Genomic DNA, 27,681 nt, shown 5'->3' with positions numbered 1-27,681 from the left:
TATAAAAGACCGTCCTCCTCTTTACCCTCCGTCCACTCCTTCGCTACATAGCACTGAACGGGCCCCCGCTCCGCATGGGACAGGCAGGGGACGCCGGGGTGAAGAGCAGGGTGCAGACCTCCGAGCTGTGCGATATGAGCAAGGCCCTTGCTCTCCCTGGTGTCAGTTTCCTTACCTGTGGCAAGGGGGTGCCCACCTGTGCACCCACGCAGGAAGGAGTGAGGCCAGCGGGCCCCAGCTACCGCCCCCGAGAGGCCTGCCGGCGGGGCCGGCCCTGGCTCAGTCTGCACACCGAGTGGCTGGGACCCCCAGGCCGGCCCCCTCCCCCTGTGGGGTCCGTGCAGATGGAACGACCCTCTGCTCTCTTTGGAGTCGGCGCTGTGGTTGCGCCAGGCGGAGCTGCTACATGACAGCACCTGATGAAGCCCCGGGCGCCGAGGGTCCCACGGGCTCCCCGCGCACAAACCCCTCCCGCAGGCGGCCGTGTGGTTTCTGGTGGGGGGTGTGTGCCGCGTGTCCCCTGTGCGTGGAGCCTTCCCCTGGCTGCATCCCCGTGAGAGCCAACCCCACGCCGAGTGCCACGTACCCTTCCGGAGGGTCGCCAGGCGCCACGGAGGGGCTTACAACGACAGGAGCGGATTCCCTCCCAGTCTGGAGGCGGGAAGTCTGACGTGAGGTTGGGAGCACGACTGTGCTCCCTCTGAAGGCGCTCGGGGAGGACCCTCCTGGGGCCCACTGTGCCCTCGTGTGGCTTCAGTGGCTCGGCAAGGCCCTGCACCACTGCTCCCTGAGCGTGGTCACCTGTCACGGGGGGAAAGGGTGACCTCTCAGAAGCACAGGGTCTGAGGGGCGCTGGGGGCGTGTGAGCGCTTCATCTGGACGGGTGGGAGTGGGGCCAGGGAGGGGCTGCCTGGGAGCTGCCACTGAAGGGTGGCCAGAGTCGGCCTGGAGAGGGAAGCTGACCAGGTGGCCAGTCTCCCGGGGCCATCCTGGGGCCACTCTGTCTCCCTCCCATTCCAGAGAAGATGCTCCAAGCCTCCTGAGTGCTCCCAGGTCACCGGGACCCTGTCAGCATGCAGATGCTCCTTCAGGACGTCCCGGAGGACCTGGGATTCTGCATTTCTATCGGGCAAGGCGCCCAGGCGGCCATGCATACGCAGCTGTCTGTGGATCACATCTGGAGCAGCAAGACCTTCACAGATGGCCTTTGACTTGGTGACGCCTAGTGCAAGCTTCTCAGACTCTGACCGCACCCCGCTCCCTGGAAGGCTGGTGAAAACACAGGCTTCCTGATTCTGGAGCCCAAGCACTGGTGACAAGTTCCCAGGGGACGCTGACACAGCTCGGCCATCTCAGGACGCGCATCTGGAGAGCCGTGGCCATCTCCGAGACTCCCCGAGGAGCTTCCAGCAGTTAGAAGACCCCACCCAGGCCAACTCAGTCGGAATCCAGGGGTGGGCTCTGCAGAGCCCCCGGGAGATCCTGAGAGCCCAGACTCGCTCCTGCTTTCTCGCCCTCCGTCCGCCCAAACCTGTTCTCACCGACGCCTCATCTTCGAAGCAGACAGAACAGAGCAAACCCCAACAAAGTGAGACCCAAGCCGTCACATCAGTTATCAGAATGCTGACTTTACAGACAGCCTGCATCGGGGTCCTTTCAAGAAGATGGAAATGGAAGGCCCAAAGGAGTCCCTGTCTTCCTAAGGGCCCGGGGTGGCGGGGGGCAGTTCTCCACACGCTGTCACTGCCGGGGTCTCAGGCGAGCCGAGGGCCTGTAAATTTGCAGTAACGTCAGATGTAGGGTGCAGTGAGGGGCATGTGCAGACCCCCCAGGGCACCCCCACTTTGGTCCAGGCAGTCACTGTACGGTAAGGCTCGTGGTCCACTATGACCCCTGGCCCAGTCCATGGGCCCACAGGAGGCAGAGGGCGTGACTTCTTCATGGCACATGCCATTCTGGATGGCCTGGCACTCTGTCCGTCTTGGGGGCAGGTGCCCCTGGGCCCTCCAGGTAAGCCTCACTCACTTGGAGAGGCAGGAGGTGAGGGCACTCGAGGTCACCCTGGCCCTCTGCACGGGTCACCTGAGTCTCACGCACCCTCGTTTTTGCCTGGAAGGAGGAAGGAAGGACAGACAGGTGGTGGCCGTGTTCAAGAAACGCAGACGGAGGCAGGAAAAACACTCTTTCCAAAGACGTGGACCGTGGCCAGGTCACGTGACTGCCACCTGCACACCACCAGGACGCTCTGCCAGGCCTTTTCCCCAGGTCACGGAAGCTCCCGCTCAGGTCAGGCACGAGGCCCCGGGGCACAGCCCGCCCCAGCAACAACAAAGCCGTACCATACCACATGAAACACCTCCGTCCCAGCCCCCAAGGGCCCCCGCCCCCGCTCTGCCAGGACGCGGGACCTGAAGCGGCCGGTGCGGTGACACGGGAACTCGGCGCTCACACCCTGCCTCTGCCACGCAGCGGCTGTGTGACCCGGGACACGTCACCTAACCTCTCTGAGCCTCGGTTTCTTTATGCAGAAAATAGAGAGAAAACCAATGACCTCCGAGGATGGGTCTAAGTTACCACGATGGCAACCAAAATAATAAATCTTAACTGATGCGGTTTCTCAAGCACCTCTGTGTGCAGGGGCTGTAAGAGCTTTATAGTCATGGGGTCATTAAATCATCCTTGAAAACAAGGCTGTGTGATGGGACTGGTGCCATTCACATGGTACAGAAGGAGACGCTGAGGCCCAGGCGGTCAGGAGGGCGGGGTGGGGCCGGCATGGAGCCCAGCCATCTGGCCGGACGGCCGCGAGGGCTGGGTGAGGTGACGTGGGCAAGCCCCAATGCCTGCAGTGGAAGCCACGCGTTCTCGGGACTCCACCCCCTCCCAGGGCCCTGGGGTCGCTCAACACCGGGTTAGGTGGACAGTGGTCAGAGAAAGGGCACCTGCCCCACCCGTGGCTCCCAGGCTGTGTCCCGGTGCCCAGCCACACGGGTCGGGGGGCAGATGCCTTCGGGGCAGTACATTCCGCGTCCACGGCATGCAGAGAGTGCCCCGTGACCCGGACAGGGCAGCATGCCTGGCTCTGAGCGTCCTACCTGCTGGGTCACAGGCATGCATAATGGACGTAAGCTTTGTGAATAAAGATCGTACAGACAGAGGGGACCCACACAAGACAGTGTGTTTCTCACCAGAATCACACCCCATGAGGTGGGAGAGGCCCAGGCAAGGCTGGGAGGACCTGAGTCAGGCCAAGGGACCAGAAAAAGCACAGCCCCAGTACATGCTTACTCAGGATAGATGCTCAGCTGGCCTGGACTCCTGCCACTCTCCCCGAATGGGTGTGGCTCAGTGTCACCCACACACACTACTAAACTGCTTCTGAAAAGGGCTGGGTGTATAAAAGTCCAATGCTGGCATGAAATGGTATCACCACATTAAACTGCACATGGTTAATCAGGGCTGTGTGACCCATAAGCACATTTTTCCATCCCTCAGCTAGCCATCTGGTTATTAAGTCATGCATGAGTCTACCCACCCACCCACCCACCCATCCATCCATCTACTCATCCATCCATCCACCCACCCACCCACCCATTCATCTACTCATCTATCCACTCACCTACCCATCCATCTACCTACTCATGCATTTATCCACCCACCCAAACACACACACACCCATCCATCCATCCATCTATCCATCCACCCACCCACCCACCCACCCAACCATTCATCCATCCATCCACCCATCCTTCTTCTGTCCATCGCTCTGGCCATCCATCCCTTCTTCCACCCAACTGGCCACCAGACATCTGTTAGCACTGTTGTGCTGTAGGCTGGGTTTTGTGCTGGTAGGTTCTGAGGATTCAGCTCTCCTCCTTCCTAACAGATCTTCAAGTGCTGGGAGAAAGAGACTTACAGTCTAAACAAGGCTCCCAGGGAATGAGACCAGAGCAGCTCGGTTCGGGTAGGGGAGAGGAGAGTCAGGGCAGGAATCCCGGGGCATAGGAGCAGGGGTAGAAGGTAACTGGCAGCGCCACCTAATGTCCACTTCCTCCCTATGGGGAACACCATGGGCCACGTTAGTGTATGTTCTGTGACCAACTCCCTCTGAAGGGATGGGTGTGTGATCCAGGTCTGGTCAGTGGGTCCATCCTGCTATCCTTGGTCACTACAACTAGGTCAAGAATGGACACATGATGAAAATCAGCCCAGTGAAACTCAGTCCTGAGCCTTCTCTTATAATTTGGGAAAGAGGCACTCTCCTCTTTTGACAACTGCTAAGCCTGATGCTTAACCTGGTGCTGCTCTTAGCTTTCTCCACACGGCACGGGGAGAACCTACCTCAGAACGGGGCTCACACAGATGAAACCCGAGAAAAGAGATGGAAAGGGAACCTCCCAATGCTCTCAGAGCACCTGGATCCAGCCATGCCTGAAGCTATCATTCTTGAACTTTAAAGCCATTAAATTCCCCCTTTGGCTTCAGCCAGGTTGACCTTGAATTGTATCATTTGTAACCAAGAGGCCGAACTGATACAGAGGTAATGTTCCTTGCTTCGGGACACCGGCTCTGACCCAGCGAGAGGTCCAGGAGCTCCGAAGAGGGTGACAAGTCTGATGGGCCTCTGGAACCCCCTGCCTGGGAACCCCAGGGTGGCTGGTATAAACATGCACAGGCACGGACTCTCCTCAGGCAAGGCTCTTCCCCTCTACAGGCTTTGCTTTCTCCATGTGCAAAATAAATGGCGTGTTCTTGTTCAAAGCACCCAGTCCTTCACCTGAAGGACACCTTACACCTTACGTCCCGAGCTGTCCTGGATGAGGTGGGGCTGGGGGAAGGCTGTGCAGACGGGGGGGGCACGCGAAGATGGTGCTGTGGCGGACGGCCGGCTGCCACGCCAACGTCTGTTCCTCACCCTCTCCTCAACAGCAGGTTGTCTGAAATGAAGGCTATAGGCTTCCTTGAGATTGCATGATAGCCAAGAGTTGGGAGTATAGCGGGCACTCTGCAGTCCCTAATATGAGGGAGTGTGGTTTGTTTTCTTTCCCCCTTTCGCTACTGGGATGTGGATACGGTGGGTGGAATCTAAGCAGCTGCCTCGAACCATGAGGCACCTGGCAAGGATGCTGGAACAGCAAGAAAGGCAAAGCCCAGATCCCCCGTGGGCCTGGGGCCCCCATCCCGGCTCCGGCCCGCCTCCCTCTGCCTCCAACATGACACGGAAACCTCGATCTCATCGAAACCACGGCTCTTCTGCGTTTGTCCTGTCATGTGTGGCTGAGACAGACCTGAGCTGGTGCTGGCGTTTTGGAGAAACACAGGAGCGGCTTGACTGAGATGCTCCAGCTGAGGTGGAAGGGGATGGCAAAGGGGGGGACGGGTCTCTCCTCTCAAGACCGGAATGCCTGGATTTTTATGCTAATGCAAAGGCATCTTATTTGTCAGCATTTTCCCAGGGTTTCCTTGCACGTGGCAGACCCCGGCTTCGATCCCTACAACAGTGACCACTGCTAAGCCACCACTGTCTCAGACGGGGCTCACCCCAAGTTTAACCAAACAGCGGAGCCTCGGGTGGCCGTGGATGCCCCCGAGAGTGCGGGCAGCCCCGCCAGGCGCCGCTCCCACAGGTGGGGGCCGTCCTCGTTTGTTAACAGGTACCTGCCGATTTTCTTTTTGTTCCATAACAACTCCATTTTGTCACGCTAATTTTAGTGGCAATGTTTTTGTTCCAATCAGCAATCATTTTGGAAAAGTAGGCTGCTGGAAGAGTTCTTGGCATACAAAATGACAAGCAATTTTTAAACGGCATAAGACTGATGATTTTTAACCACATTGAATTCTAAATCTGTTTCGGGCTGGTTAACGCTCGTTACAAAATAACGAGCTGTCTCAAAGCGATGGCCATGCCCCTAGCTCCAATCAGCAAGCATCCGTCCATGGCGGGCCCACAGCGTGGCGGGCCGGGTCCCGGGGAGGGGACAGTCAGGCAGGGTCCCTGCCCCGGGGAGCGCGTGGTCAGGGGATGGGGGCACAGACGCAGGGAAGCGCTGGGGGGGATGCCCACCCAGGAGCTGGGCTTTGCGCATGGAATGCTGGCTTCAGGGAAGATGCAGAGAGCTGCCTCCCCTGATCCCGGAGGCAACCGGCCACACTGACTGCACTATGCAGCATCAGGATGCTCGAATGGGGAAAAGCCTGGCAGTTGCTCACAAACTGAAACACACAACTCCATATGACCCAGCAATCCCTCTCCTGGGTGTGTTTCCTAAAGACCTGAAAGCAGGTCAGCGGATCCTTCCACGGGAATACGGACCACAGCACCATCCACAGCAGCCGAGAGAGAGGAACAGCCTGAAAGTGCGTCGATGGACCAATGGATAAACAAAATGCGGTCCATCCACACGATGGGGTAGGAGTCTGCCCTAAAAGGGCATGAAGCACCGTCACCCTACTACGTGGAAGGACCTTGATGACATTCTGCTCAGTGAAAGAAGCCACCTGTTACTGGATCCCATTTAAATGAAATGTACAGAAGAGGAGAATCTACAGAGGCAGGGAGTAGAAGCTGAGTGCTGGGGGAGGGGATGAGGCCGATGGGGACAAGGATGCTTTCTGGGATGATGAAAATGTTCTCCAGTTACACAGCGGAGATGGCTGCAAAAATTCTGAGTATTCTAAATTTTAGAGCGAACAATAAAATGATTAATTTTATGTTACACGAATTTCACCTCAATTAAAAAAAAAAAAAAAAACCTAAAAAAAAAAAGATTCCAGAACATTCTGCTGGGGGCTCTGATTGGCCACCACTGCCTTCCCTCCATGCCTTCACTCCTGGGGGGTCATTGTTACAGGTCATTTGGGCCTCTCCTGCCCAACTCTGCAGGGCTGAGACCCGGCGTGGGCCACCGGCTAGCGGGGCTCCTGGGAAAGCTGCCGAGCTTGGATCCTCGGTTTCTTCCTTAGTAAAATGGAGACAGTCGCACATGTGGTGGCCTGTTGGGTCTGCAGGGCAGGGGCCGCCCTCTCAGGGGCATTCACTCAGTGAGCTGGCCCCGCTCCGAAGCCTGTTCCCACGGAGGGGCCAGGAACAGCTGGCGTGAGGCCCCGGTTATCTCCTGAGTCTTTGCTCCTGATTTAATCCACAAGCGAAGGAAAGGAGCGGCCAGGGTTGGGGTGGTTTCCAGGTCAGGCCTCCGGCATCAGGAGAAATGAGGCAGAGGAGCTCGGAGGGGGAGGGAGAGGTGCCCAGGGGTAGCCACAGAGGCAGAGGGCCGGCGAGGTGGTGGGCTTGCGCTCACACCTGCTTTCCTAGGTTCTTGTCTCAGACGTGGGAGTGCATGTTCCCAAGGCTCCCCTGGGGCATCCCTCGGCCGGGGAGGGCCTTCCCTTCGGCCTCTTCAGGCTTCTCTGACCTCCCATCCTCGACTCCTGGAGCCTCCGTGCCTGTCCGGGCACACGGAGCTCCCAAACTGCAAAGAGCAGACAGCCAGACGTGCTGTGAGTGTTGCCACAACAGAGGCACGTCCAGGGGTTGCTGGGGAGAGGCAGGGAGAGCTTCCTGGAGGTGGTGGCCGAGCGCTCGATGGAGGAGCAGAGTTTGCCATGGGGAAGGGCATGCACAGAGGAGCAGAGTCCCGGACACTGGACCCCCAGTGCTGGCCACACAGGTCTGGGGGAAGAATCATTGTGCTCTCACGTTGCACACAGTGCTAACCGGGGCCCTGAGCCTTCCCCTGCCTGTGGCTTCAGGTGCCTTGCCCTGTGCGTGCACCGTGAGGCCCTGGCCCCGCTGTGGGGGATGCAGCGGGCTCCCCACTCTCTCAGCAGGTCACTCTGGGCCCAGGAGGGCATGCTATGCAGTTGGACTGGGACCATTCTTGCAGCAAGGCGTGCTGGGGTCCCTGGCTGCACGAGAAGATGCCGGCCGCCTCTATGGGTGTCCTCTGATTTTGCACCAGAGCCCAGGACAGTGGCCATGAGGGCCGTCTACAGGTGAGGGGACCAAGTATGGAGACAGAAGCTGATTTCCCCTGGTCACCCGTCCAAGCCAGGATCCCCACCGGTGCAGAGGCATGAGCAGCTAAGCAGCTGTGCCCGTGGGTGGGCGTCGGGGGGGGGGGTGTCACCAGGGTGACCCTCAGGCACAAAGGGTTGTCGGACACAGCCCTGCCCGCTCAGCTGAGGGAGGCCCCAGGGTCCCAGACTCGCCAGGTCCACCCCGCGCCGAGCGCCTGGCTGGGCTCAGACCCCCACCAGCCCTCCCTGTGTCTGAGGGCAGGTCTCCAGGGGGCTCGCCCTCCCACCGCCAACGTGGGAGCTGAGAGCCCCGTGCTGCGCGCCCACAGAACATGCCGAGGCCCTGCCGGGAGCGGCCATCTCCACCTTCCCCCGAAGCCGCTTCGATACGGGCAGCCGGCCATCAGCTCCAGGGGCTCGCTGCGCTGGGGCTTCATTCGCAACCAGAGAAGCCATTTCTCTGTCCTGACCCGTGACACAGGGACGGGCTCTCTTCCAGGGAACCCGGGGCCCACACCGCTTTTCTGACAGGGTGTCAGGGTGAAGGAAGGAGAAGAGGAATGTTGGCCAGGATGCCCCCGCTCTGGCCTCCTGACTGGGGAGCTCGTGCCCACCCCGGGCGGCAGGACCACCGTGTCCTGGCTCCTGGCAGGAGGTGGGGCAGCCCAGGAGGCGGCTGGCTGACCTCCTTTGCTCTCAGAACCATCCCCGTTTGCATGACAAATGAGCCGGTCACGCTGGCAACCAGACTCCTTCTAGGACTGTCCATGAGAAGAGCTGGGAGCTTCCAGAACTGGAAATAGGTCAGATCGTCACTGGGGTCTTGTATCTGTGCCAGGGCTCAAGGACAGCACGGCCCCAAAGCAACGCTGGAGCCGCACATTCACCTGAGCCGGTGTTTGGTGGACACACTGTGCTTGGAGCACAGGGCAGGGGCCCCCTGAGCCTTCTCAAGCAGCACCCGGAATAGCGTGTACACACACGTGTGCAAGCACGCATGTGCGTGCAGACTCGTGTGTATACATATGTGCACTCTGCAAGCATACGTGTGCGTGTGCGTAAGTACGTGTGTAAGACTGTGTATATGCATTGATATATGCACTCTGCAAGCATACATGTGTGCACGTAAGTGTGTGTGCATGCACACACGTGTAGGCTCATGTGTATACATGTGTATGTATACACACTGCAAGCATGTGTGTGCGTGTGTGTAAGTACGTGTGCAAGACTGTGTATATGCGTTGATGTATACACTCTGCAAGCATACATGTGTGCACGTGTGTGTGCATGCACACACGTGTAGGCGCGTGTGTATACATGTGTATGTATACACACTGCAAGCATGCGCGTGTGTGTAAGTACGTGTGCAAGACTGTGTATATGCGTTGATGTATACACTCTGCAAGCATACATGTGTGCACGTAAGTGTGTGTGCATGCACACACGTGTAGGCTCGTGTGTATACATGTGTATGTATACACACTGCAAGCATGCGTGTGTGTGTGTGTATGTGTGCAAGACTGTGTATATGCGTTGATGTATACACTCTGCAAGCATACATGTGTGCACGTAAGTGTGTGTGCATGCACACACGTGTAGGCTCGTGTGTACATGTGTATGTGCGCACTCTGCAAGCACATGCGTGCATATGCACGAGTGTATGTGTACATGCACACACAAGTGTGTAGGCTCCTGTGTATACGTGGGTATGTGCGCACTCTGCAAGCATACGTGTGCGTGTGCGTGTGAGTAAGGATGTGTGCGTGTGCAGCTTTCGCTTGCCCCTCAGCGCGGTCTGTGACCCCGACTGATCTGACTGTGCCAGCAGGAGAGGCCAACACGCCCAGTGTTGTGCAGACGCAGGAGCTGGGCTGACCCCTCCCCGCTCTCCTGCCCTGATGCAGGCCAAGGAGGGGGACCAGCTGTGAGGAGGGGGTAGCCTCTTCGGCCCTGGGCAGTGGCACAGCTGCTGGAAGGCCAGACCCGGGCCCCCGGCCCCCTCCGGTCCTGGCTCGCAGGGAAGGTACGTGGGCCTTCTCGGATGGGCCGGCATGCGGTAGGGGAGGTGAAAACCCCTCTCAGCCAGGTCTCTGGGTCAGACAAAGCTCTGGCCAAGGGGAGAGAGAAAGCTCTAGTCTCCGCTCCAGGGTGCTGGATGTGGACTCGGGGCCTGGTGCTCGCTCCTTCTCTGCTCCTCGGGTGTCCTTCCGGGAGACGGAGCCGCCAGCCCAGCCCCGTCTCTGACCACAGAAATCTTACAACACGTGCCCGGGGTTCAGGCAGGCCGTCGGAGTAGCTGCTGACATCGCTAGGAGGAACCTGTGCTCCTTATGTGTCTGAACTTCTGGAGCCTGTCACGGTCACGGTTAGGCATGGCTGAGGTTAGCTGTTCGGCTCTATGACCTCTGAGGCCCCGGCTGGCCCTAAAAGACCCACTGGGACAGACATCACTGTGCACGAGAGGCCATGAGCTTGGGCCCCAGTGTGACAGCCTCCAGAGTCCTGATCTGTGAAATGGGCCCACGAGGGTGGGATGCTCGCCTTCTCTCCCGGGGAAGACACTGGGAAAACAACCCGGCGCTTGGAGATTTTGTAGCCACTTGCAAACCAGAAACTCTGCAGTGATGATGAGGGACCCCGATTTCAGATTCCGTAGAACCAACCAGAACGTGGACCTCCTTGCCTTAGACAAAGACTCGGTGCTGTTCTCCTCGCTGGGACTCAGCCCCTTCTCCCCACACAGCGAGTCAAGGCTCGTGGGCTTGGTCTCCCATCGCATGACCCTCCACGGGTCTGGGAAAGGAAAGGAAGGAGGGGCACCCGCTGAGAGATGTGGAGGCCGGGAGCACTCTGGGCGCCTGATGAAGGAGGTGCCCAGCCAGGGAAATGTGGGCCCCACAGAGAAGCCCAGCGGAGGCTCATTTGCACACATGTGGAGTGCAGTTTCTGGAATCAGGTGAAGGGCACATTTGCATGTCGGCTAAATAAGCAGGGGCAGCCAGGGGGACCTTCGCAGTCCCTGGCAGCTGTGCCAGGATGGGCCATGCTCCTGGGGGACCTGGCTGCATTCAGCAATTATGTCTCAAACAAATCCGATCTAAAAAACCCAGAGGAAGGCGGGGGTGGGGGGGACAGGAGCTGGTGCCGAGGCCGTGACAGGGAGCGGCAGCAGGTGGTCTGGGGTGTCGGTCAGCAAGCCATTGCAGTGTAGACCCCGTCCTTGGGGTTTGGAGGTTGCATAAACAATGCAGACTTCCTGGAGCCAAATCTTCGCTCCCCGCTAAGCTGTAACAAGGACTCCCGAATCCACCAGTCTGGGCCAGCAGGAACTGGGGAGCCATGGGAGTTTTCAGAACCAAGTGCCTTTGATTAAAGATGGCATATCTAGAGGGGAAGGTCTCCAAGGACGCGCACAAAACGCATGGCTTCCGGTGCAGGATGGAGGCCCGTGGGTGCATTTCCAAGCTTGCAGGGTACGCCATGTGAGTTGTGGGACCCAGAGCCAAAGGAAAGTGGGGGGCCCCAGGTTCAAAGCTGACGAAGAATTTCAGGATGGCGGCTTCAGAGTGTATGGAAATGTGGGGCCCCTTGCAGAGGCGGGGTCACCGGCCCATGAAGCGAATCCCTGCTGATTTGAGAAAGAGCATACTCCACGTGCCTGAGGCCTGGCCCCAGGGGCCATGGCTGCCCCTATCTTTAGGAGGTCACAGGCAGCTGAACTCTGAGAGGGAGGCTGGACAACTCTTGGAAAAAGACAGAAAGGAGGCAGTCAGGCTGCTGCCCTGGGCCTCCGCGCATTTCGAGGGCTGAGGACAGACAAGAGGCGGCCTCGTGCCGTGCAAAGTATCTATCTGGGCAGGTGGATTCTGGGACAAGCACCCAAAGGAGAAGCACGTAGCGCTTTAACAGTGAGGCTGCTCATGGAAGTGCTACCTGCAATAACAAAACTTGGGGACAATGTCACGAGTCAGAAGAGGGCTAAACTGACGGCCACCATCATGTCAAGGACAGCAGGGGTGGTCAAGAACTCGTCAGTGCCTTTCCAATGACAGTGGGGAGAGCCACCGGGAATGGTGTTTTGGAAGAGTGTTTTCAACCCATGACATGTCCTTTGTCGCTTGGGAAAGAAGGAAAGCAGGATCTGTAATTTAAAAGGATGCACTTGATTTTGCTTAATATACGTTTAGACTCACAGAAGGACCAACATCTCAGTGGTGATTATCAACATGGCGTGGGGTTACGAGTGACTCTTATTTTCTCCTCTTATATCTCTCTCTACTTTCCAGACTCACTAGAGGACCAGATACAATGTGGATCATAATGCGTTGCCTATAAAAGTGAAAAGCTCCCCAGAGAAGTTAGGTAAATGGCCGGTAAGTGTGCGGAGGGGCACCCGGCGTCCCTGGGTATCGGGGAAACGTGGATGAAACCCACGGGGAGACACCAGCTCACAGCCACTCGGATGGTTATGATCCAGAAACGAAAAGGAAGAGCTGACGAGGGTGTGGGGAGTCAGAGCCCTTTCACAGTGCTGGTGGGAATGGGACAGGCAAAACCGTCTGGGAGGTCCTCGAAAGGTTAACCGTGGCATTACCACGTGACCCAGCGCTTCCACCCCCAGGTACGCACCCAGGAGAACCGAAAGCAGGTGCTCAGACAGAAACTTGCACAGAAATGCTCACAGCGGCACTCTTGACAAAAGCCCACCAGTGAAAACCCAAATGTCCATGTGATGAGTGCATAAACAAAATGTGGTCTATATAAGGGAATGTTATTCAGCCTCAGAAAGAAATGACATTCTGATACACGCTACCCCTTGGACGAAGCCCCAGACCCATTCTGCTAAAATGAACTGGTCACCAGAGAGCACATGCTGTAAGGTTGCGTTCGTGTGCAGCATCCAGGATGGACAGACCTATGCAGACAGAGGGTGGGGCACGCTCGCCCAGGCTGGGGGCGCAGGGCGGGGGTGGTGGCGGGCTTGTTCTGGGCTGAGTCAGTGGTGATGTCTGCACAGCCTTGTGAATAGACTAAAAACCACGGAACCACCCGCCCTCGCAGGGGAGATTTCATGGTATGGGAATTCTATTTCAGTTTAAGAAAACAGAAAAGTGGGTGCCGTGGCTGAAGACCTTAGGATTTCCGAGCGATGCAAAGTTAGGCGAGAGAGGGGTCGCCCCCAAGAACTGATCTGAGGACCCGACTAGATGGACCACGCCGAAGCTTCGGGAAGCTGCATCTGCCAAGCGTGAGCACCAATTCCCGACCCACGTCTGGGTGGTGCCCGGGTGGCCACTTCCTGCCCACTCTCCTAGGGGCCCAGGCTCCTCCCTACCCCAGTTCTCCCCGACCCCGACTGGCTGGGAATGGGGGACATACACAGCGTCCTTCCAGATGCTCTCCTTGGCTACACGGTTTGTTGGAGCAGGAGCCCGGCCCTCACTTATCTCCTTTGCATATGCATGTCTTAAATTTCATCTGCCAGTGTGAGATTTCATCGTTCCCAGCATGCAGCCCCCATAAGCCAATGTTTATTCATTATCCCCAGTTCTGTTTCCTATCGTCTATTTCGGAGGAGCCAAAAACAACATCTTAACTCAATACAGAGCACCATATGATGGCTTTCGTTTTCCAAAACGAGCCACGGTGCACTCTGGGGTTGGGGGGACGGCCCTTGGCTCCCGCTGCGCCCCAGCAGAGGGGAGGCTCCTGGCTCTGGCTGGCCATCCTCAAACTGGGTGCCCAGGTGTCGAAGGAGAGGCCTCAGGGCTGTCCTCGCTAGTCTGACAAATGGAGGGTCAGCAGCCACCTGCATGTACTGGGAGCAGTTCATTCACGCTACCATTTACAGGGCACGACAACATCTGTCTTCCCGGGCCCCCGAGAGCCCATACTGCTCATGGCATGGGCGAGGAGGACAGGTCAGCCACCCTTCCCGAGCAGGAGGCCCAAACCCCAGTGCCACTGCACAGCTCTGCAGGGGCCGGGAGAGGCCTGCTTGCTAAACTCAGGGCACAGAGCAGACAGGCAGAGTCTGAGGCCACTACACATCATGTTGGCTGAAGGGAACTTCTCCCCGAATAATCTCCAGTGGCTGAAGCTCCAAAGAAACTCTGGCCTGAGATGACATCGATGCTGGTGTTTTCTTGGGTCTCATAGCAGCCCACTGCCTTCCCTGCTGATTAGACTCTACAGTTTTGAATAAATTTCAGTGTTGGAGAGGTTTAAAGGTGGGAGGGTTACAAAACTGGAATTAGGGTTAGCTGTGTATGAGAGATAGAATGGGTATCTACAACCACCCCCATGCAAAGTGCGACCACGCACCCATCCACCCACTCATCCATCCACCCACCTACCCATCCATCATCCATCCTTTCATCCACCCATCCATCATCCATCCTTTCATCCACCCATCCATCCTTCCACCCAACCATCTACCCACCCATCCATCTATTCATCCAACATCCATCTTTCCACCCACCAGTCTACCCACTCGTCCATCCATCATCCATCCATCCATCCAGTGACCCATCTGCCCAACCATCATTCATCCTTCCACCCACCCACCCAACCACTCAACCCTCTACCCACCCACCTATTCATCCATCATCCACCCTTCCACCCACCAGTCTACCCACTCATCCATCCATCCATCTACCCACCCACCTACTCATCCATCCATCATCCATCCATCCTTCCACCCACTCACCCACCCAACCATCTACCTACCCACCCACCCACCCATCCATCCACTCATCTATCCATCCATCATCTGTCTTTCCATCCACCCATCCACCCACCACCTACCCAGCTATCCATCCATCATCCATCATCTGTCCTTCCATCCACCCACCCAACCATCCAGGAAGTACTTTCTCAGCACCTCTTCCATTCCAGGTACCATGCTAGGTATGGGGAACACAGTGTGAGCAGCTGTAACCTAATGCCCTTGCGGAGGGCAATACCCAGTGATCAACTCACCTGACAAACACGTATTTACACACTAATTTACAGCCTTCTCCTTCTACCCCCTTGGCTCACACCATTTGCACCAATTAAACCTGCTCCATCTCAGGGCTCAGATCCCAACCCATCTAACACCCCACCTGGAAAGCCTGGAAAGTCACTGAAACACACAGATCCCTAGGTCCCCCCACACACCCTGGCTGCACTGGGCAGGGTTGAAGCCCCATTACTTTTTGAACGGCTGGGTTTAGGGCCACGTTCCGTGGGCATCTGCAGATGTGTTATGCAGGATGATAACAATCCAAGAGCCAATGTTCCGTGAGCATGCCTGCGAACCAGACCATGCCCAGTGCTTTCCACCATGGGCTCACCGGCCCCTCCCAGCCATGCTGTGGTAAACACACTGCGGCCACTGCCGTTTCACAGAGCAGGAACTGGAGGTCAGAGAGGTCAAGTAACTTGCCCAAGGCCATACAGCAGCTAGTTGATGGTGAGCCTCTGGTTCCAGGCTCATGGCCTTAAACCAGAGCCATGGACTCTGATGTTTGTCTATTCTGCGGACCTGGCTCCGAGCCCTGTCTCCAGAACAGAGGACCCTAAGAGGCTTCTGAATGCTGGGGGATCAGCGTGTAGCCTGGTCAGACAGGAGCCTCAGGACAGAGAAGACAGCCATTGCCCTCGACTCAGACAATGCAGTGGTCCCGGTGGGGGATGGGACTGTGTGGCGGGAAGGATACTGCTCGGTTCACGGCTATCACTCTTCAGCATGTTGTGAACTGAATTGTGTCCCTCTCCCCCAAACTCCTATGTTGGAGCCCTAACCCCAATATGACTATATATGTGGACCTTTGAGAATGCTGTTAGGGTTAAGTGAGGTTATGTGAGGTCATAAGGGTGGGGCCCTAATCCCATAGGACCCGTGTCCTTCTGAGAAGAGAAAGGGATATGGAGATGTTCACAGCCGAAAGCCACACAAGGACACCACCTACACCTGCAAGCCAGGAAGAGTCCTCACCGGGAACCCACCCCGGTGACACCTGGATCTAGGACTTCCAGAAGCCAGAACTGGGAGAAAGAAATGTCTCGCTGTTTAAGCTCCCCCGGCTGTCACAGTTTCTCATGGCCGACCTGGCAGAATGATAGAAACCTCTTTCCTGCCCACCACCGTCCATACAGGTATGGCCCCGGCCCAGAGCAATGGCCCTGCGAGGTGACTTTTTGAAAGGAGCTGCAGACACATCCTGCAGCGGCAGGAGGGACATGGGGAAGGAGGGCGGGGCTGGTACCGGCATCACCAGGTTGCCACGGTAACCCGGGGCAGGCCACCGCCGCCACCACCACTGGGAGGGGAGGGAGGGCGGGCCCAGGACCCGGGGCGATGCCAGAGACGGAGACCGCCCCACCGACCCGGAAGCCACAGACAGACCTGGCAGAACTCTATCTCGGGGGCAAGGCTGAACGTGGAAACCGGTATTTAAAACACAGAGCAGCTGCTCAGGGACAACAGTGCGCACACACCAAAGAGGCGAGGCTCCAAGTGTATTTTAATAAAATGGCGTAAAAGAAAGACGAAGGGGGAAGCCTGCGTGATTCTGTCACGGTTGTTTAACAAAAACATAATCATTAGCAACCAGGACAATGAGTCCTCATATTTATTTTATGTTCTGTTAGGGAACAGCTAGTAACTCCTTCGGAAGCCGGCTCTTTTGTTGCTTATTAATATTTTAGATTACAATTGTGTTAATGGAGTCATTTGCCTGTATTTTTAAATGTTCTAAAGATAACAAAATACATCCTATTTTGGAAGCACCAACCATATGCCTGTTGTGATACCCTGCAGAGCCTTCGTACGCACGGTGACAAATGGGGCTTCTGTTTCATACCGGGACCCCACTGGCTCCTGTCCCGATGGCTCTACCCGGAGCCGCCCCAAGCACTGGGTAACAGCTCCTACCCCTTCTTTGTCTCCCCGGGAAGTGCTCCCAGCTCGGAGAGAGCAGATCACAGCGTGGGCTCCTCTCCTATTCAAAGAGCCCAAATGCTCGGGCCTCTCTGCTGAAGGGATGTCTCTGGACGTCCACGAGGCTCTGCTGTCCCCCTCCTTCTGCTGGTCACAGCACCCCAACTGTCCTTAGCAGACCATCTGCCCACACTCACTCATCTGTCCCAGGCCCAGCCAGTCACACTTCCTAAGCACACTCATCTCCCAGTTCTAGCAACTGGTTCTGCACCTATCCATGACCCAGGTCAACCCAATCAGGGCCAATCGCTGATGCTTGCCAAGCAGGCAGGAAAGACATGTTCTCTCTATGCTGGACTTGGACTCAGGAGGACTAAGCCCAGAGCTGTCAGGGACCACCCTGATAAGTGAGCTGGCCAAAGAATAAAGCTGTCATAGAGGAAGGAATCAGTGCCTAAAGATGGAGAGAAAGCAGGCAACTTTGTTTCAACACCTGGATCCAGCTATGCCTGAAGCCAGACCCCTGGGTTTTTCAATTATGTAAGATAATAATTCCCTTTTTGGGGGAAGAGGGTGTTGGAGGGAGCTTTGGGGTTTTGTCACCTCCAATTAAAAAAGCAATAATGAACAGAGTATTCCCTGAACTGGGATGGGAGAAGGAGTAGCTCTGGGTTAGAAGTTCAAAATCAGATTTCCACGCCAGCTCTGCCTTGAGCCAGGTGTGGGATTCTCAGCAACCAGGAGCCTGGACTTTCTTCTCCAACAGAGAGAGGCCTGAATCCTAACTCTAGGTTTTCTCAAACTGGGCCTAGAGACCCCATGTCTTCCTGGGCGCACCTCAAATCTCAGAGGAACCTTTTATTCTGTGCTTCCATTTAGGGGATGCCCTAAAAATGACCCTATGCTTCTTTTTAAGAACAAAACTGTTCTATCCTACTGGTTCACATTTTCATGGACAATTTCAGTTTTTATAATCGGGTGTTTTTAAAAGTGGGAATGTTCCCTCTTTCAGGTGACCCACAGGTTGTGAAGCAGGAGAGATCCTGCTCTGAAGCCTGTGGCTATAACTCACGGGTTGTGCGACCCTGGACACATTGCTCAATGTCTCTGGGCCCATGTTCCCTTCCGTGCAAAATAGGAATGATGACACTTAGGCTGTGGGGCTGTTTTGGAGATGAGAAATGTCCGGTCCAGGGGCTGGTGCAGGACCAGTGTCACAGTGTTCCATGATGGACCTCTGTGATGGACCACCCCATGGTCTGCTAAGGACAGTAGTTACATGGACCAAGCCCACAGACCCATGATACCAACCCCCAGCATACACGTGTGAAATCTGTCCACCCAGTCACCCTGAAGGCCTTCGGGTGACCTGGGCTTTTTAACTAGGTTAAGTTAGGTTAACTGAGTTAAGAGGATTGTGTGGGCAAAGGGTCACAGCTAAGCAACCCCAAAGCAGCAGGGCCAGGTTTTACAAATGTAGTTGTCCCTATACATTTATTTCTTAAGAAGCTCTTCAAATCATCATTTTAAATGGGAAGCCAGCATCCCCTGCCAGAGACAGAAGGTGCGTTCACATTAAATAAGGTGGAAAAGGGGTGATGGGGTCACAGTCGAGCTGGCGTGCCATCTGCAGGCTGCCCTGCACTGATGCCTGCCTCTTCCATGGTAAGGAGAAGGCTGGTGACCACGAGAGCCATGTGAAAGGGTCTCCAGCCTCCCAGGGAAAAGCCTGGCCACAGTCTGGGAACAGATGTGGTGAATGTGTATCGCTGAGAATGTCTTTCTTATACAATATATAAAGAGTGACCACAAATCAATAATAAACAAACGACCCTAAAGAAAAATGGGCAAAAGACCTGAACTGACACTTGACCAAAAAAATGCAAATAAATGGCCAATAAACATACAAAAACAGTTCTCACATTTGGAAGTAATGAGAGCAACACAAACTGAAGTCCTGTGTTGATGTGGCATGGGCATAAGACCCACAGTGGAAACGGTCTACCAGTAGTGTGTGCTGGCCAGATGTGGACGCAGCACCGCCAGGGACTAAAAATGTGTGCTCCCCAATGCATCTGTCGAAGCCCTACCCCTGATGGGATGGTATTTGGAGGTGGGGCATTTGGGAGGTAATTTGGGTCCATGGAGGTCATGAGGGTGGGAGCCCCACGATGGGACTAATGCCCTTATGAGAAAAGATACCAGGGAGCTCGGCCATGTGAAGACACAGTGAGCAGGTGGCCATCTGCAAGCCAGGAGGCCAACCATGCCGGCACCTCGACCTCGGACTTCCAGCCTCCTGAACCGGGGGAAATAAATGTTTGCTGTTTAAGCAGCCCTATCTGTGCTACTTGTTACGGCAGCATGCGCAGACTAATACGCACACTTAGGACATGGCTGAAGGATCCAGAGAGACGGGGGACCCACCACCCATCCTGGGGTATGAGGAAAAGAAGTGCAAACATGTTTACACCAGGGGACAGGGGCCGCAGCAACGCTGCCCATGACAGCCCTGGGCAGTAGACGACCCAGGTGGCCGACCCAGGTGGCCCCCCCTGGCAGGACAGATGGACAAAACCCAATGAACGACCTAATGGGACGAAACGGGTACCCCGAGCCACTCACACAACCCAGATATCATAGGTTAGGAGAGAAGCCGGACACAACACAACACACACACTGTTTGATTCCACTTACAAATGGTTCAAAATTGGCCAAAACTAGCTACATTGTTTAGGGATGCAAAGTAAGCAAGTAGAACTTTTACAAAATAAGGAAGTGAGTGGCATGCAAGTCAGGGTGGGGTTAACAGTGGGAAGAGAGTGTTCTGTTGAGAAGGGGTGCGTGGGGGGCTCTGGGGACATTGGTGACGTGGGGCGGGGGTGTTGTTTTATAGCCATTTGCTAAGCGACACATCATGGTTTGTGAGCTCCTATCTGTGTCTGTTATATTTCATGCAAAAAAATTAGAAACACAAAGATCATGCAAGCACCAAACTGAGAACTGAGACATACAGGGGCAAAATGATTTTTCTCAAGGGCACCCAGTGTTGATGTCTCTGCACGAAGAGGAGAATGTGAGGAAAGAAGCAAAATTTCAGGAAATGGAAGAAGCAATCCAGGAGCTTCCCAGAAAGGAAGGTGAGGCTGGGAAGGTTGGGATAAGTGAGCACATTCCACCTACACTGCCATGTCCCCACTCCTGAGTGTACCGTGAAGGTCGCATGCATCACCCGCAAAAGCTAAGCTGAGAGGTGAGGGTGAGGGGATGTTCCTGGAGACAGGGGTCAAGACTTTCCAAGTCTGGAAAGACTGGAACAACACTGCCTGGCCTTGCAGTGTGCAGGTGTTTCGGGCACCAGCGCAGTCCCAGGAAATGCCGGGTGAGCGGAATGCAGCCGCCCGAAGAATGCAGAGGGATCCCAGCAGTGGACCAGCGCCAGGCCACAAGGATGCACCAGGAGTTAAGAACATGCTGTCCTGCACCTGAGGTCTGGACCGCCCAGCTCCGTGGCCTTCAGGTGACCAGAATCTGGCTGTCTCTGGAGGCTGGGGACAGTGGTTGTTCACGTCACCTTGTCATCTTGTTCTAAGTGAACAGTGTTCGTCAGACTCTCTGGGCCTTTGTCTCAGAAGCTAAGATACCGTTTGCTTGGCAGTGAGTTGGTTTTGTCATTTTCTCAAATGGGGGGCCCCGGCTGCACAGTTTCTGCTTACACGAGCTGTGTCCCTGCAAATTGCACCCGCATGCATTTGCTTTCCATAAACTGACTCATCAAAAGGCTCCCGGTGATGATTTTGGATATATTTTATCTGTTTCTTACTCGAGATCTGCCATCGGGGGCATGCCCTGTCATGGTTCATGTGCGGAATCCTGCAGAGACGGGACCAAGCCGCAGTCCAACCTGGCAGCCTGGACTTACGGATGGGGACACGACGGAAAGTGGAGGGGCTGCTGAGGTCCCCGCTGGGCGGAGGCGGCCCCCGTCCCTCCCTCCGTCCACAGTGTGGGTCGGTCATGGTGGTGGTCAGTTTTAGGTGTCAACCTGACCAGACCGCAGCACCTGGCTACCGGCAGGCTCTGCTCCAGGTGTTGCCGTGAAGGTGTTCTCTGGACACGGCTAGCAGCACCTACAACCAGCTGACTCTGAGCAGAGGAGATTTCCTGCACAGTGTGGGTGATCAGGCTTCTCGAAGAAGAAATCCTGCCTCATGACTGCAGCTGGAGCTCCTGCCCGAGGCTCCAGGCTGCCAACCTGCCCTGTGGATCTCAGACTTGCCAGCCCCCACAATCGCCTGAGCCAGTTCCTTAAAATGAATCTCTTTATATGTATGTATGTCTGTATCTGTGTCCACGTCCACGTCCCTCTGTCCCCATCCTCCCGAGGGGTCAGTCGCCAGTCGTGGCTCCTGGCCGGGGACCACAAGGCCGAGCCCTGTGGCGTCCAGGTCCCACGACTGGTCCTTGACACTGGGAACAGAGAGGCAGGGGTGCGTGTCCCCTCTGAGCCAGAGGCCCCGAAGGCCCTTTAGAATGGGTGAGGCCACAGCAGGACGGAAGCTGCTGAAGTTACGGGCTCGTCCGTTACGGCAGCTGACATCGCCCCATCTAATACCTCCGGCTGGAGAGCCACCATCCTTAAGAAGCCTGCACACTAGGAGCACAGGGGAGGGACACACAATAACCCCAGGATCACCATGCCCGCCGCTCCGCCAGGAAGGATGGCACAGCTCACGGCGTTAGGATTCCGAAGAACAGGTCACAGCCCAGCCTGGTGCGCTCCTGGGTGCTGAGACGTGGGTGTTTGTGTGTAATCAGGGAGGATGGTTCCCGCCCTGCTTCCTCCCCAGGCCGGACGAGCTACCACGAAGGAAAGCCTGTTGGAAACTGTGATGTCCCTAGAAACACACGGTCCTAAGAGACGAGAACCAAGGTTCAGAAGAGCACGGGCTTTCCGCACTGAAGACACAGGTCCCGACCTCTCCACACCACTGAGCCAAACGTAAATCAGTGAAGCAGTGGGAGACCCGGGGCCCCCACATCATTCTGCGGGGGCTGCCCCTGGCCCCTGATGTCAGCTTCGTTGCCATATGACGGGAAATCGGTTGGTCGTGCTCAGCCACAAGGTGCCCTGAGCCGCCCTCCGTGCGCTGTGGGTTCCTCGAATCACTCACCTATTTCATTTAATGCACGAGAGTGGGATTTGCTGGCTAAACACTTGCTTTACGTGGGGCTCCCCACAGAGAGGGCACATTCGAGGCCCACAGCAGGCTGACTTGGTGCAGAGCGAGTGTGCTGGATGGAAAAACCATCTCCAGATTCTGTGTATATTCCAGGTCTGCCAACTCTCAACATTTAAAAATGGAGGGTGGGGGGCACTCTACACAAAGTACTGATCGTGGAAAAAAATAAGGAAGTGAGACTTCGTTTAAAATTTTAAAAACTCCCAAAAGGGGTGCCTGGGTGGCTCAGTCGTTAAGCGTCTGCCTTCGGCTCAGGTCATGATCCCGGGGTCCTGGGATCGAGCCCCACATCGGGCTCCCTGCTCTGCGGGAAGCCTGCTTCTTCCTCTCCCTCTGCCCCTGCTTGTGTTCTCTCTCACGCTGTGTCTCTCTGTCAAATAAATAAATAAAATCTTTAAAAAAAAAAAAAAAAAAAAAAAAAAAAAATTTTAAAAACTCCCTACTCCTTTAAGATGTAGTTGGAAAATAAAAGGTGAAGTCCAGGCTTGGGTAAGTATCTGCAGCACGTATCCGGCAAAGGGCACACGAGGAACCCCCAAATCCAGGAGTGGCAAGAGAAGCGGCCTGATTAAAGATGGACGAAGACGTGCCCAGATCCTTTGAAAGACGCTGACCTCGGGGAGCAAGCACGTGGAAGCCGTGTGCTACGATCCTCCCCAGAACGTGGATGACGTCCACAGCACGACACCCGGCACACCCACAGGGCGGCCACCCCGTAGGGAACAGGTAACAGCAGACATGGGCCAGGATGTGGGGCCACGGGAGCCCCAGGAGACTCGGCAGCTGGGACGGCCGTCTGGAGGTTTCCTCTAAAGCGAAATGCACTCCTGTCTTGTGACCTCGCAGGTGTGCACCCAGCAATTTCCCCGGGGCCAAAGGAAGCCATGTCTGCGGAAAGGCTTGCACAGAAACCTTCCTATGAGCCCAAATCGAGGAGCAACCCGAACGCCCATCGCTGGGAGCACGAGTAAACAGAGTACCTCGGGCATACACGTGACAGAACACTCTTCGTGGACAAATACGGACGGATCGCTGGTGCTTGCGGCAGTGTGGCTGATGATCGGCTGCGTGCAAGGCGGCCGGCCCAGGAGCACGGGCTGCAGGGGTCCGTCTCTGGGAGATTCAACTGGTCACACTGGCCTCTGCTGCCAGAGCCCTGGGGAAGGCGCTGTGGCCGGGAAGCACCCGGAAAGAGTTTGCGGGGTCATGAACATCCGTCTAAGTGTGCTTGGAGACGCAGGCATATACGTGGATCAAAATGCACTGAATGGTGCTCTCCAGCAGGTAAATCATACCTCTACAAAAGAAATCAGTAAACACGGCCCCTGGCACTCAGCCACAATCTGAGAAAGCCCAAGGCAAGCAGAGCCTGGCGGGAGCCGCTCCAGAACCTCCCCACCCTAAAATCCAGCTCCGAGTCTGCTCCCCCCATGCCACCCTCTCCATCCCGGGTTACAGGGATGCCTCCTCCTCTGACCCGCTGCCCACGTCATGGCATAGCTACTGCGTTCATAATTTACCCTCCCTGGTGGACAGAGGATGCCCCCCAAAGACACTCACATCTTAATGCCCGGCACTTGTGAATAGTGACCACACAGGGAAAAAGGGAATGAGGTTGCAAATCAGCTTACCCTGCCCTGGCTCATCCAGGTGGGCCCAGGCTGACCTAACATGCGTCCTAACACGTGGGGAAGAGGTGGGAGGGGGTCAGAGACGTGCCGTGTAAGGGACCTGGCCACACTCTCAAGTTGGCCGGAGGGGCCACAAGCTAAGCATGCTGCAGCATCCAGAACCCGTAGGCAACAAGGACACGCGCTCTCCCCCAGAGCTTCCGGAAAGGACCGCAGCCTGGCCGACACCGGGAGCCGTGAGACCCACACCAGACTTCTGGCCTCCAGAACCACAAGATAACGCATTTGCGGTGTTGAAGCCACTGGGGCCACTGGCCACCACGAGCAGCTCCGGCTCCTACGATCCTTACGGGCAGCACAGACCTGTGCCGTCTCGGGCTCAGGCCCCACAAGCTGCCCGGGGCCACGAGGTACTCAGGAAACGTACGTGGGGTGACAGCGTACGGTGCCATGTTCGAGAAGGGTGTGGCACGGTCGCTTGGGGTCAGGGACCGGCTTGCATGTTCTCAAGTCCCCCCAGGACACACGGCCAGCCCCCAGAATTGGCTGGACCCCAGGAATGTTGAACCCTGGGATGAGCACCAGCCTGGGTAGCGAACGCCACATTATCAAAAGGACGCCATCCTGGAGAGTGTTGTAAGGAGCAAAGAACATCCTTCTAGGAATGTCACACCCAACAGCTTTCCCAAGATACACATACAAGCCGCTGCCCCCGGGGAGCCCCGCTGGAGGAGATCATCAGCCTGGACGAACTGCACCGCGCCCACCTGCCCCCCGCGGACCTCTTGCCCTGGGCGAGGTGGGGCAGCGCCGGCAGGTGGGCGGAGAAGGCCCGCAGCAGGAGAGGGGAGGAGGGGGCGCCAAGTGCCCGGCCTTCCCCTCCCTCTCCCCAGGAAGCCACGATTTCCTGGAGGATGCAGGGCGCAGGAAGGCCCGGGTGACCCGCACATGTGTTCATCTGGGCTGCCCCCAGCCAGCAATGCCTGGCATCCACATGCCCGAGTCTTTCCAAGGGAAGAATGTGTGTTGGGAGACGAGTAGCACTGAGGCCGTGTAGCAGGACTGGAGGGAAGGAGAGGGAGGACAGAGGCATTCGGCAACCTGGAAGGGGAGTCCCGTCCACAGGCTGTGGTCTTGCCCTTCACAGACCAGCGGGGCTGGGTGCGCTGCGTGCAGGAGAGGATGCGGGTGGGCCAGGGGCGGCAGGGCCAGGAGGTCCGGCTTGGACCGGGGGCTCAGGGTGTGCGTCACCGCACCTGGGAAGGCAAACTCTTACCCACCGGCTGCCCACGGACGCGCCCAGCCGCCTTCCCCAGAGGGGCACACTCTGGCCTTCCCTTTCAAACCTGAGCTCAGCACGTCTCTCACCTCGACACCCCCACCATACGGCAAATGTCCCGGTTTCCCAGCTGAGCATCCCCGATGATGAGTCTGCAAAGCCAGCCACGTGCAGGGGCGGGGACCACCGTGCTTTCCAGAGCACGCGTCCTCAGGACACCTCATTTCCCGGCGGTGCAGGCCACGGGCCAGGGGACCACCAGGCGGCACAAGCAGACGCAGCAAAGCCACTGGCTGTGTGCTCCGTGAGCCTGGGGTTCTGCCCGATGCCCGCGGAGTGCACGCGCGGACCGGGTTCACATGCTTCCCTTTTCCCCAAGCACCATATTTCCTCCCAAGGCCATTGTATATAAATGATCTCCTCTTAACATTTTAATCAATTCAATCTTTTGGCAATCGATTTCAAAGCAGTTTTCAGCAAAGGCTATATTTGGACTTCTGAGAGACGCTGAAGTGATTTCCCTTCGCGAACACCAACCACTTCGGAGCGGTGTTTATCGACACATCAAACCGTGTGGTTCTAACGGAGGGCACGGGAGGGCCTTGCGGTGAACGCGAGCTGCCCGTGTGCGACATCGGTACGAGAGATCGATAACTAGCCTTCCAGATTCAGTCAACCCACGAAAGCCCTTCCCCGATGGCTACAACGAACGATCCAAGTTTTCTGGAACGTGTACTGAGCAGCCCCTTAACTAAAAGCTTCCGCACCGTCTTGCAACCTATTTCTGGTTTGGACAGAGCCCAGAGGCATCGAATCAACCTGTTTCTATGACAGAGAGGAGTCCTCGCTTTGAAAGGCCACCTCTCTCCATAAGCAGGCGCACCCGGGCCCGAGGGCCGCGGAGACTGGCGCCCGCCGTACCGCCTTACCTGCCTGGCTGTCCTTGGGCCTGCACTGCACCTCCTCCACGCACTCTGCGGGGAACCATCCGATATGGCCGCGGGCGCTGCCTTCCCAGAAGCCTCCTTCACCGATGCTCAGAACTAGAGGCAAGAGGGGGAAGCCGTTAGCAGGCGGACTCGAGGGGCCTGGGGGTAAGCACGAAGAGGGGATGGTGAGAGCGCGGGGCCGTCCCCCAAGCCCGCACAGCCGGCAGCTCTGGTCCGTCTGCCGGCCATCCACACTTCCTTCAACTGTGGATGAGGGGACCCGGTGCAGTGTCCCTCGGAGAGGACAGTGCCGAGGGCGTGGATGCTGGGATCCCCAGGTCTCTTCTGCCCTTAGCATGCAAGTGCCGGCCTCCTGACATCTTTATCTGACCCCACAAGTCCTGTGACTACTCTGTCCCCCATCTTGGTGTCCCAGTTGAGATGGCGGAGGGGAACTGCACGTCGCCACCATCAATCATGTCATGTGTCACAGCGGCGGGGCAGGTCACCTCCACAGATGGAAGGAACGATGAAGTCATGCGTGCCCCTTCCCAGCTGGGGAAGGGTCCAAGGGTCTGCCTGATCTTTTAGACCAGTTTGGGGAAAGACAACTGACAGCAGGAGATGGAAGAGCAGCGAGGGGCCGTGTGCCGACCCCGTGCTCTGTCTGGCCTCGAGGCGAGGAGCTCTAGGGGGAGAGGGGCAGCTGGAGCCCTGCACCTGCCCATCCCCTCAGAGACAAGGTGGTGGGCCTGTCCACGGGGCCCACTCTGCACCGTAGAAATGGGAAGACGTTTCTTGAAGCCTTTCCTCCAAAATTCGATGCTGCCCCTTAGGCCCCAAGTAGCCCAGGTGGGGGGATGCACGCAGCTTCCCCCAAGAATCCGGACCTGAGAGGGTCATCCCGGATGGAGCGCTGCCTGGCAGCAAAGGGAGGCCAGGCACCTGCCCATGTGCTGGATGGGCCGAAGCCACACGTCTGTCCACGTGACACACAGGAAAGCTTCTTAGCCCCCCGTGCCTCGGTTCCCTCACGTGTTGGAGCGGGATACTAATCGTAGCGCTACCGTGTGCGAGGCAGAGACACAGAACTCCGTGTGGCACTCCTTCCCCGCTCACGGCTTCTCTCCAGACGGCCCGTCGGGGAGTCAGGGAGGACACACCACGGTTTCGTGTTTGATGGGCACCGTTATTCCGAGACCAGCGGAAGAGAGGGAAGGCTGAGGGGCCCTGCCCACCGGGTCGGTTCCAGCTCCGTTAGGAGAGGGGGACACGGCAGGCTGTGTGCTGGATGCGGGGAGAGGCCGGGGGCGGGCCCAGGACAGCCTCTGTGCCTGGTGAGCAAGCGCTAGCCGGCGGCCCTCTTGGCAGAGGAGGGAGGAGCAGGGGCACACGTGAGGGGGTGTGCGTGGGACTCTGGGTACCATCTGGAACATGCTACTATGTTTTAGGCCGTCGGCAAGACGGGCCCTCTGCCCTTAGGGAGCTGCGAGCGAGTCCTACAACCGTGTATGCTGGGCCACCGGCCACACATCGGGCTCGCACGCTTGGGCCGTTGTCTACCCCCCTCCAGGGCACACCTGTGTCCAGGTGGGAAAGTGTGTTCCTTGTAAGCGAAGAGGGAGCTAGGTTGGGCTCACCCATAAACTGCTGATTT

The 27,681-nt window shown here is 56.8% G+C and overlaps 1 protein-coding gene across 5 annotated transcripts in view; it reads right to left on the bottom strand.

Annotated features, from left to right (window-relative positions):
• Positions 1-27,681, bottom strand: part of SHANK2 (SH3 and multiple ankyrin repeat domains 2) — a 506,338-nt gene that overhangs the window by 227,641 nt on the left and 251,016 nt on the right. For all 5 annotated transcript variants that reach the window (XM_078057637.1, XM_078057641.1, XM_078057642.1 and 2 more), the window contains one exon: positions 26,025-26,138. In XM_078057637.1, the coding sequence (XP_077913763.1) occupies positions 26,025-26,138 (114 nt within the window). The remainder of the gene's footprint in view (positions 1-26,024; positions 26,139-27,681) is intronic.

Source organism: Halichoerus grypus, chromosome 11 (assembly GCF_964656455.1).
Source record: "Halichoerus grypus chromosome 11, mHalGry1.hap1.1, whole genome shotgun sequence".
NCBI lineage: Eukaryota > Metazoa > Chordata > Mammalia > Carnivora > Phocidae > Halichoerus > Halichoerus grypus.
Note: the sequence above shows the minus strand (reverse complement) of the source record. Positions and strands in the feature narration are given on the sequence as shown.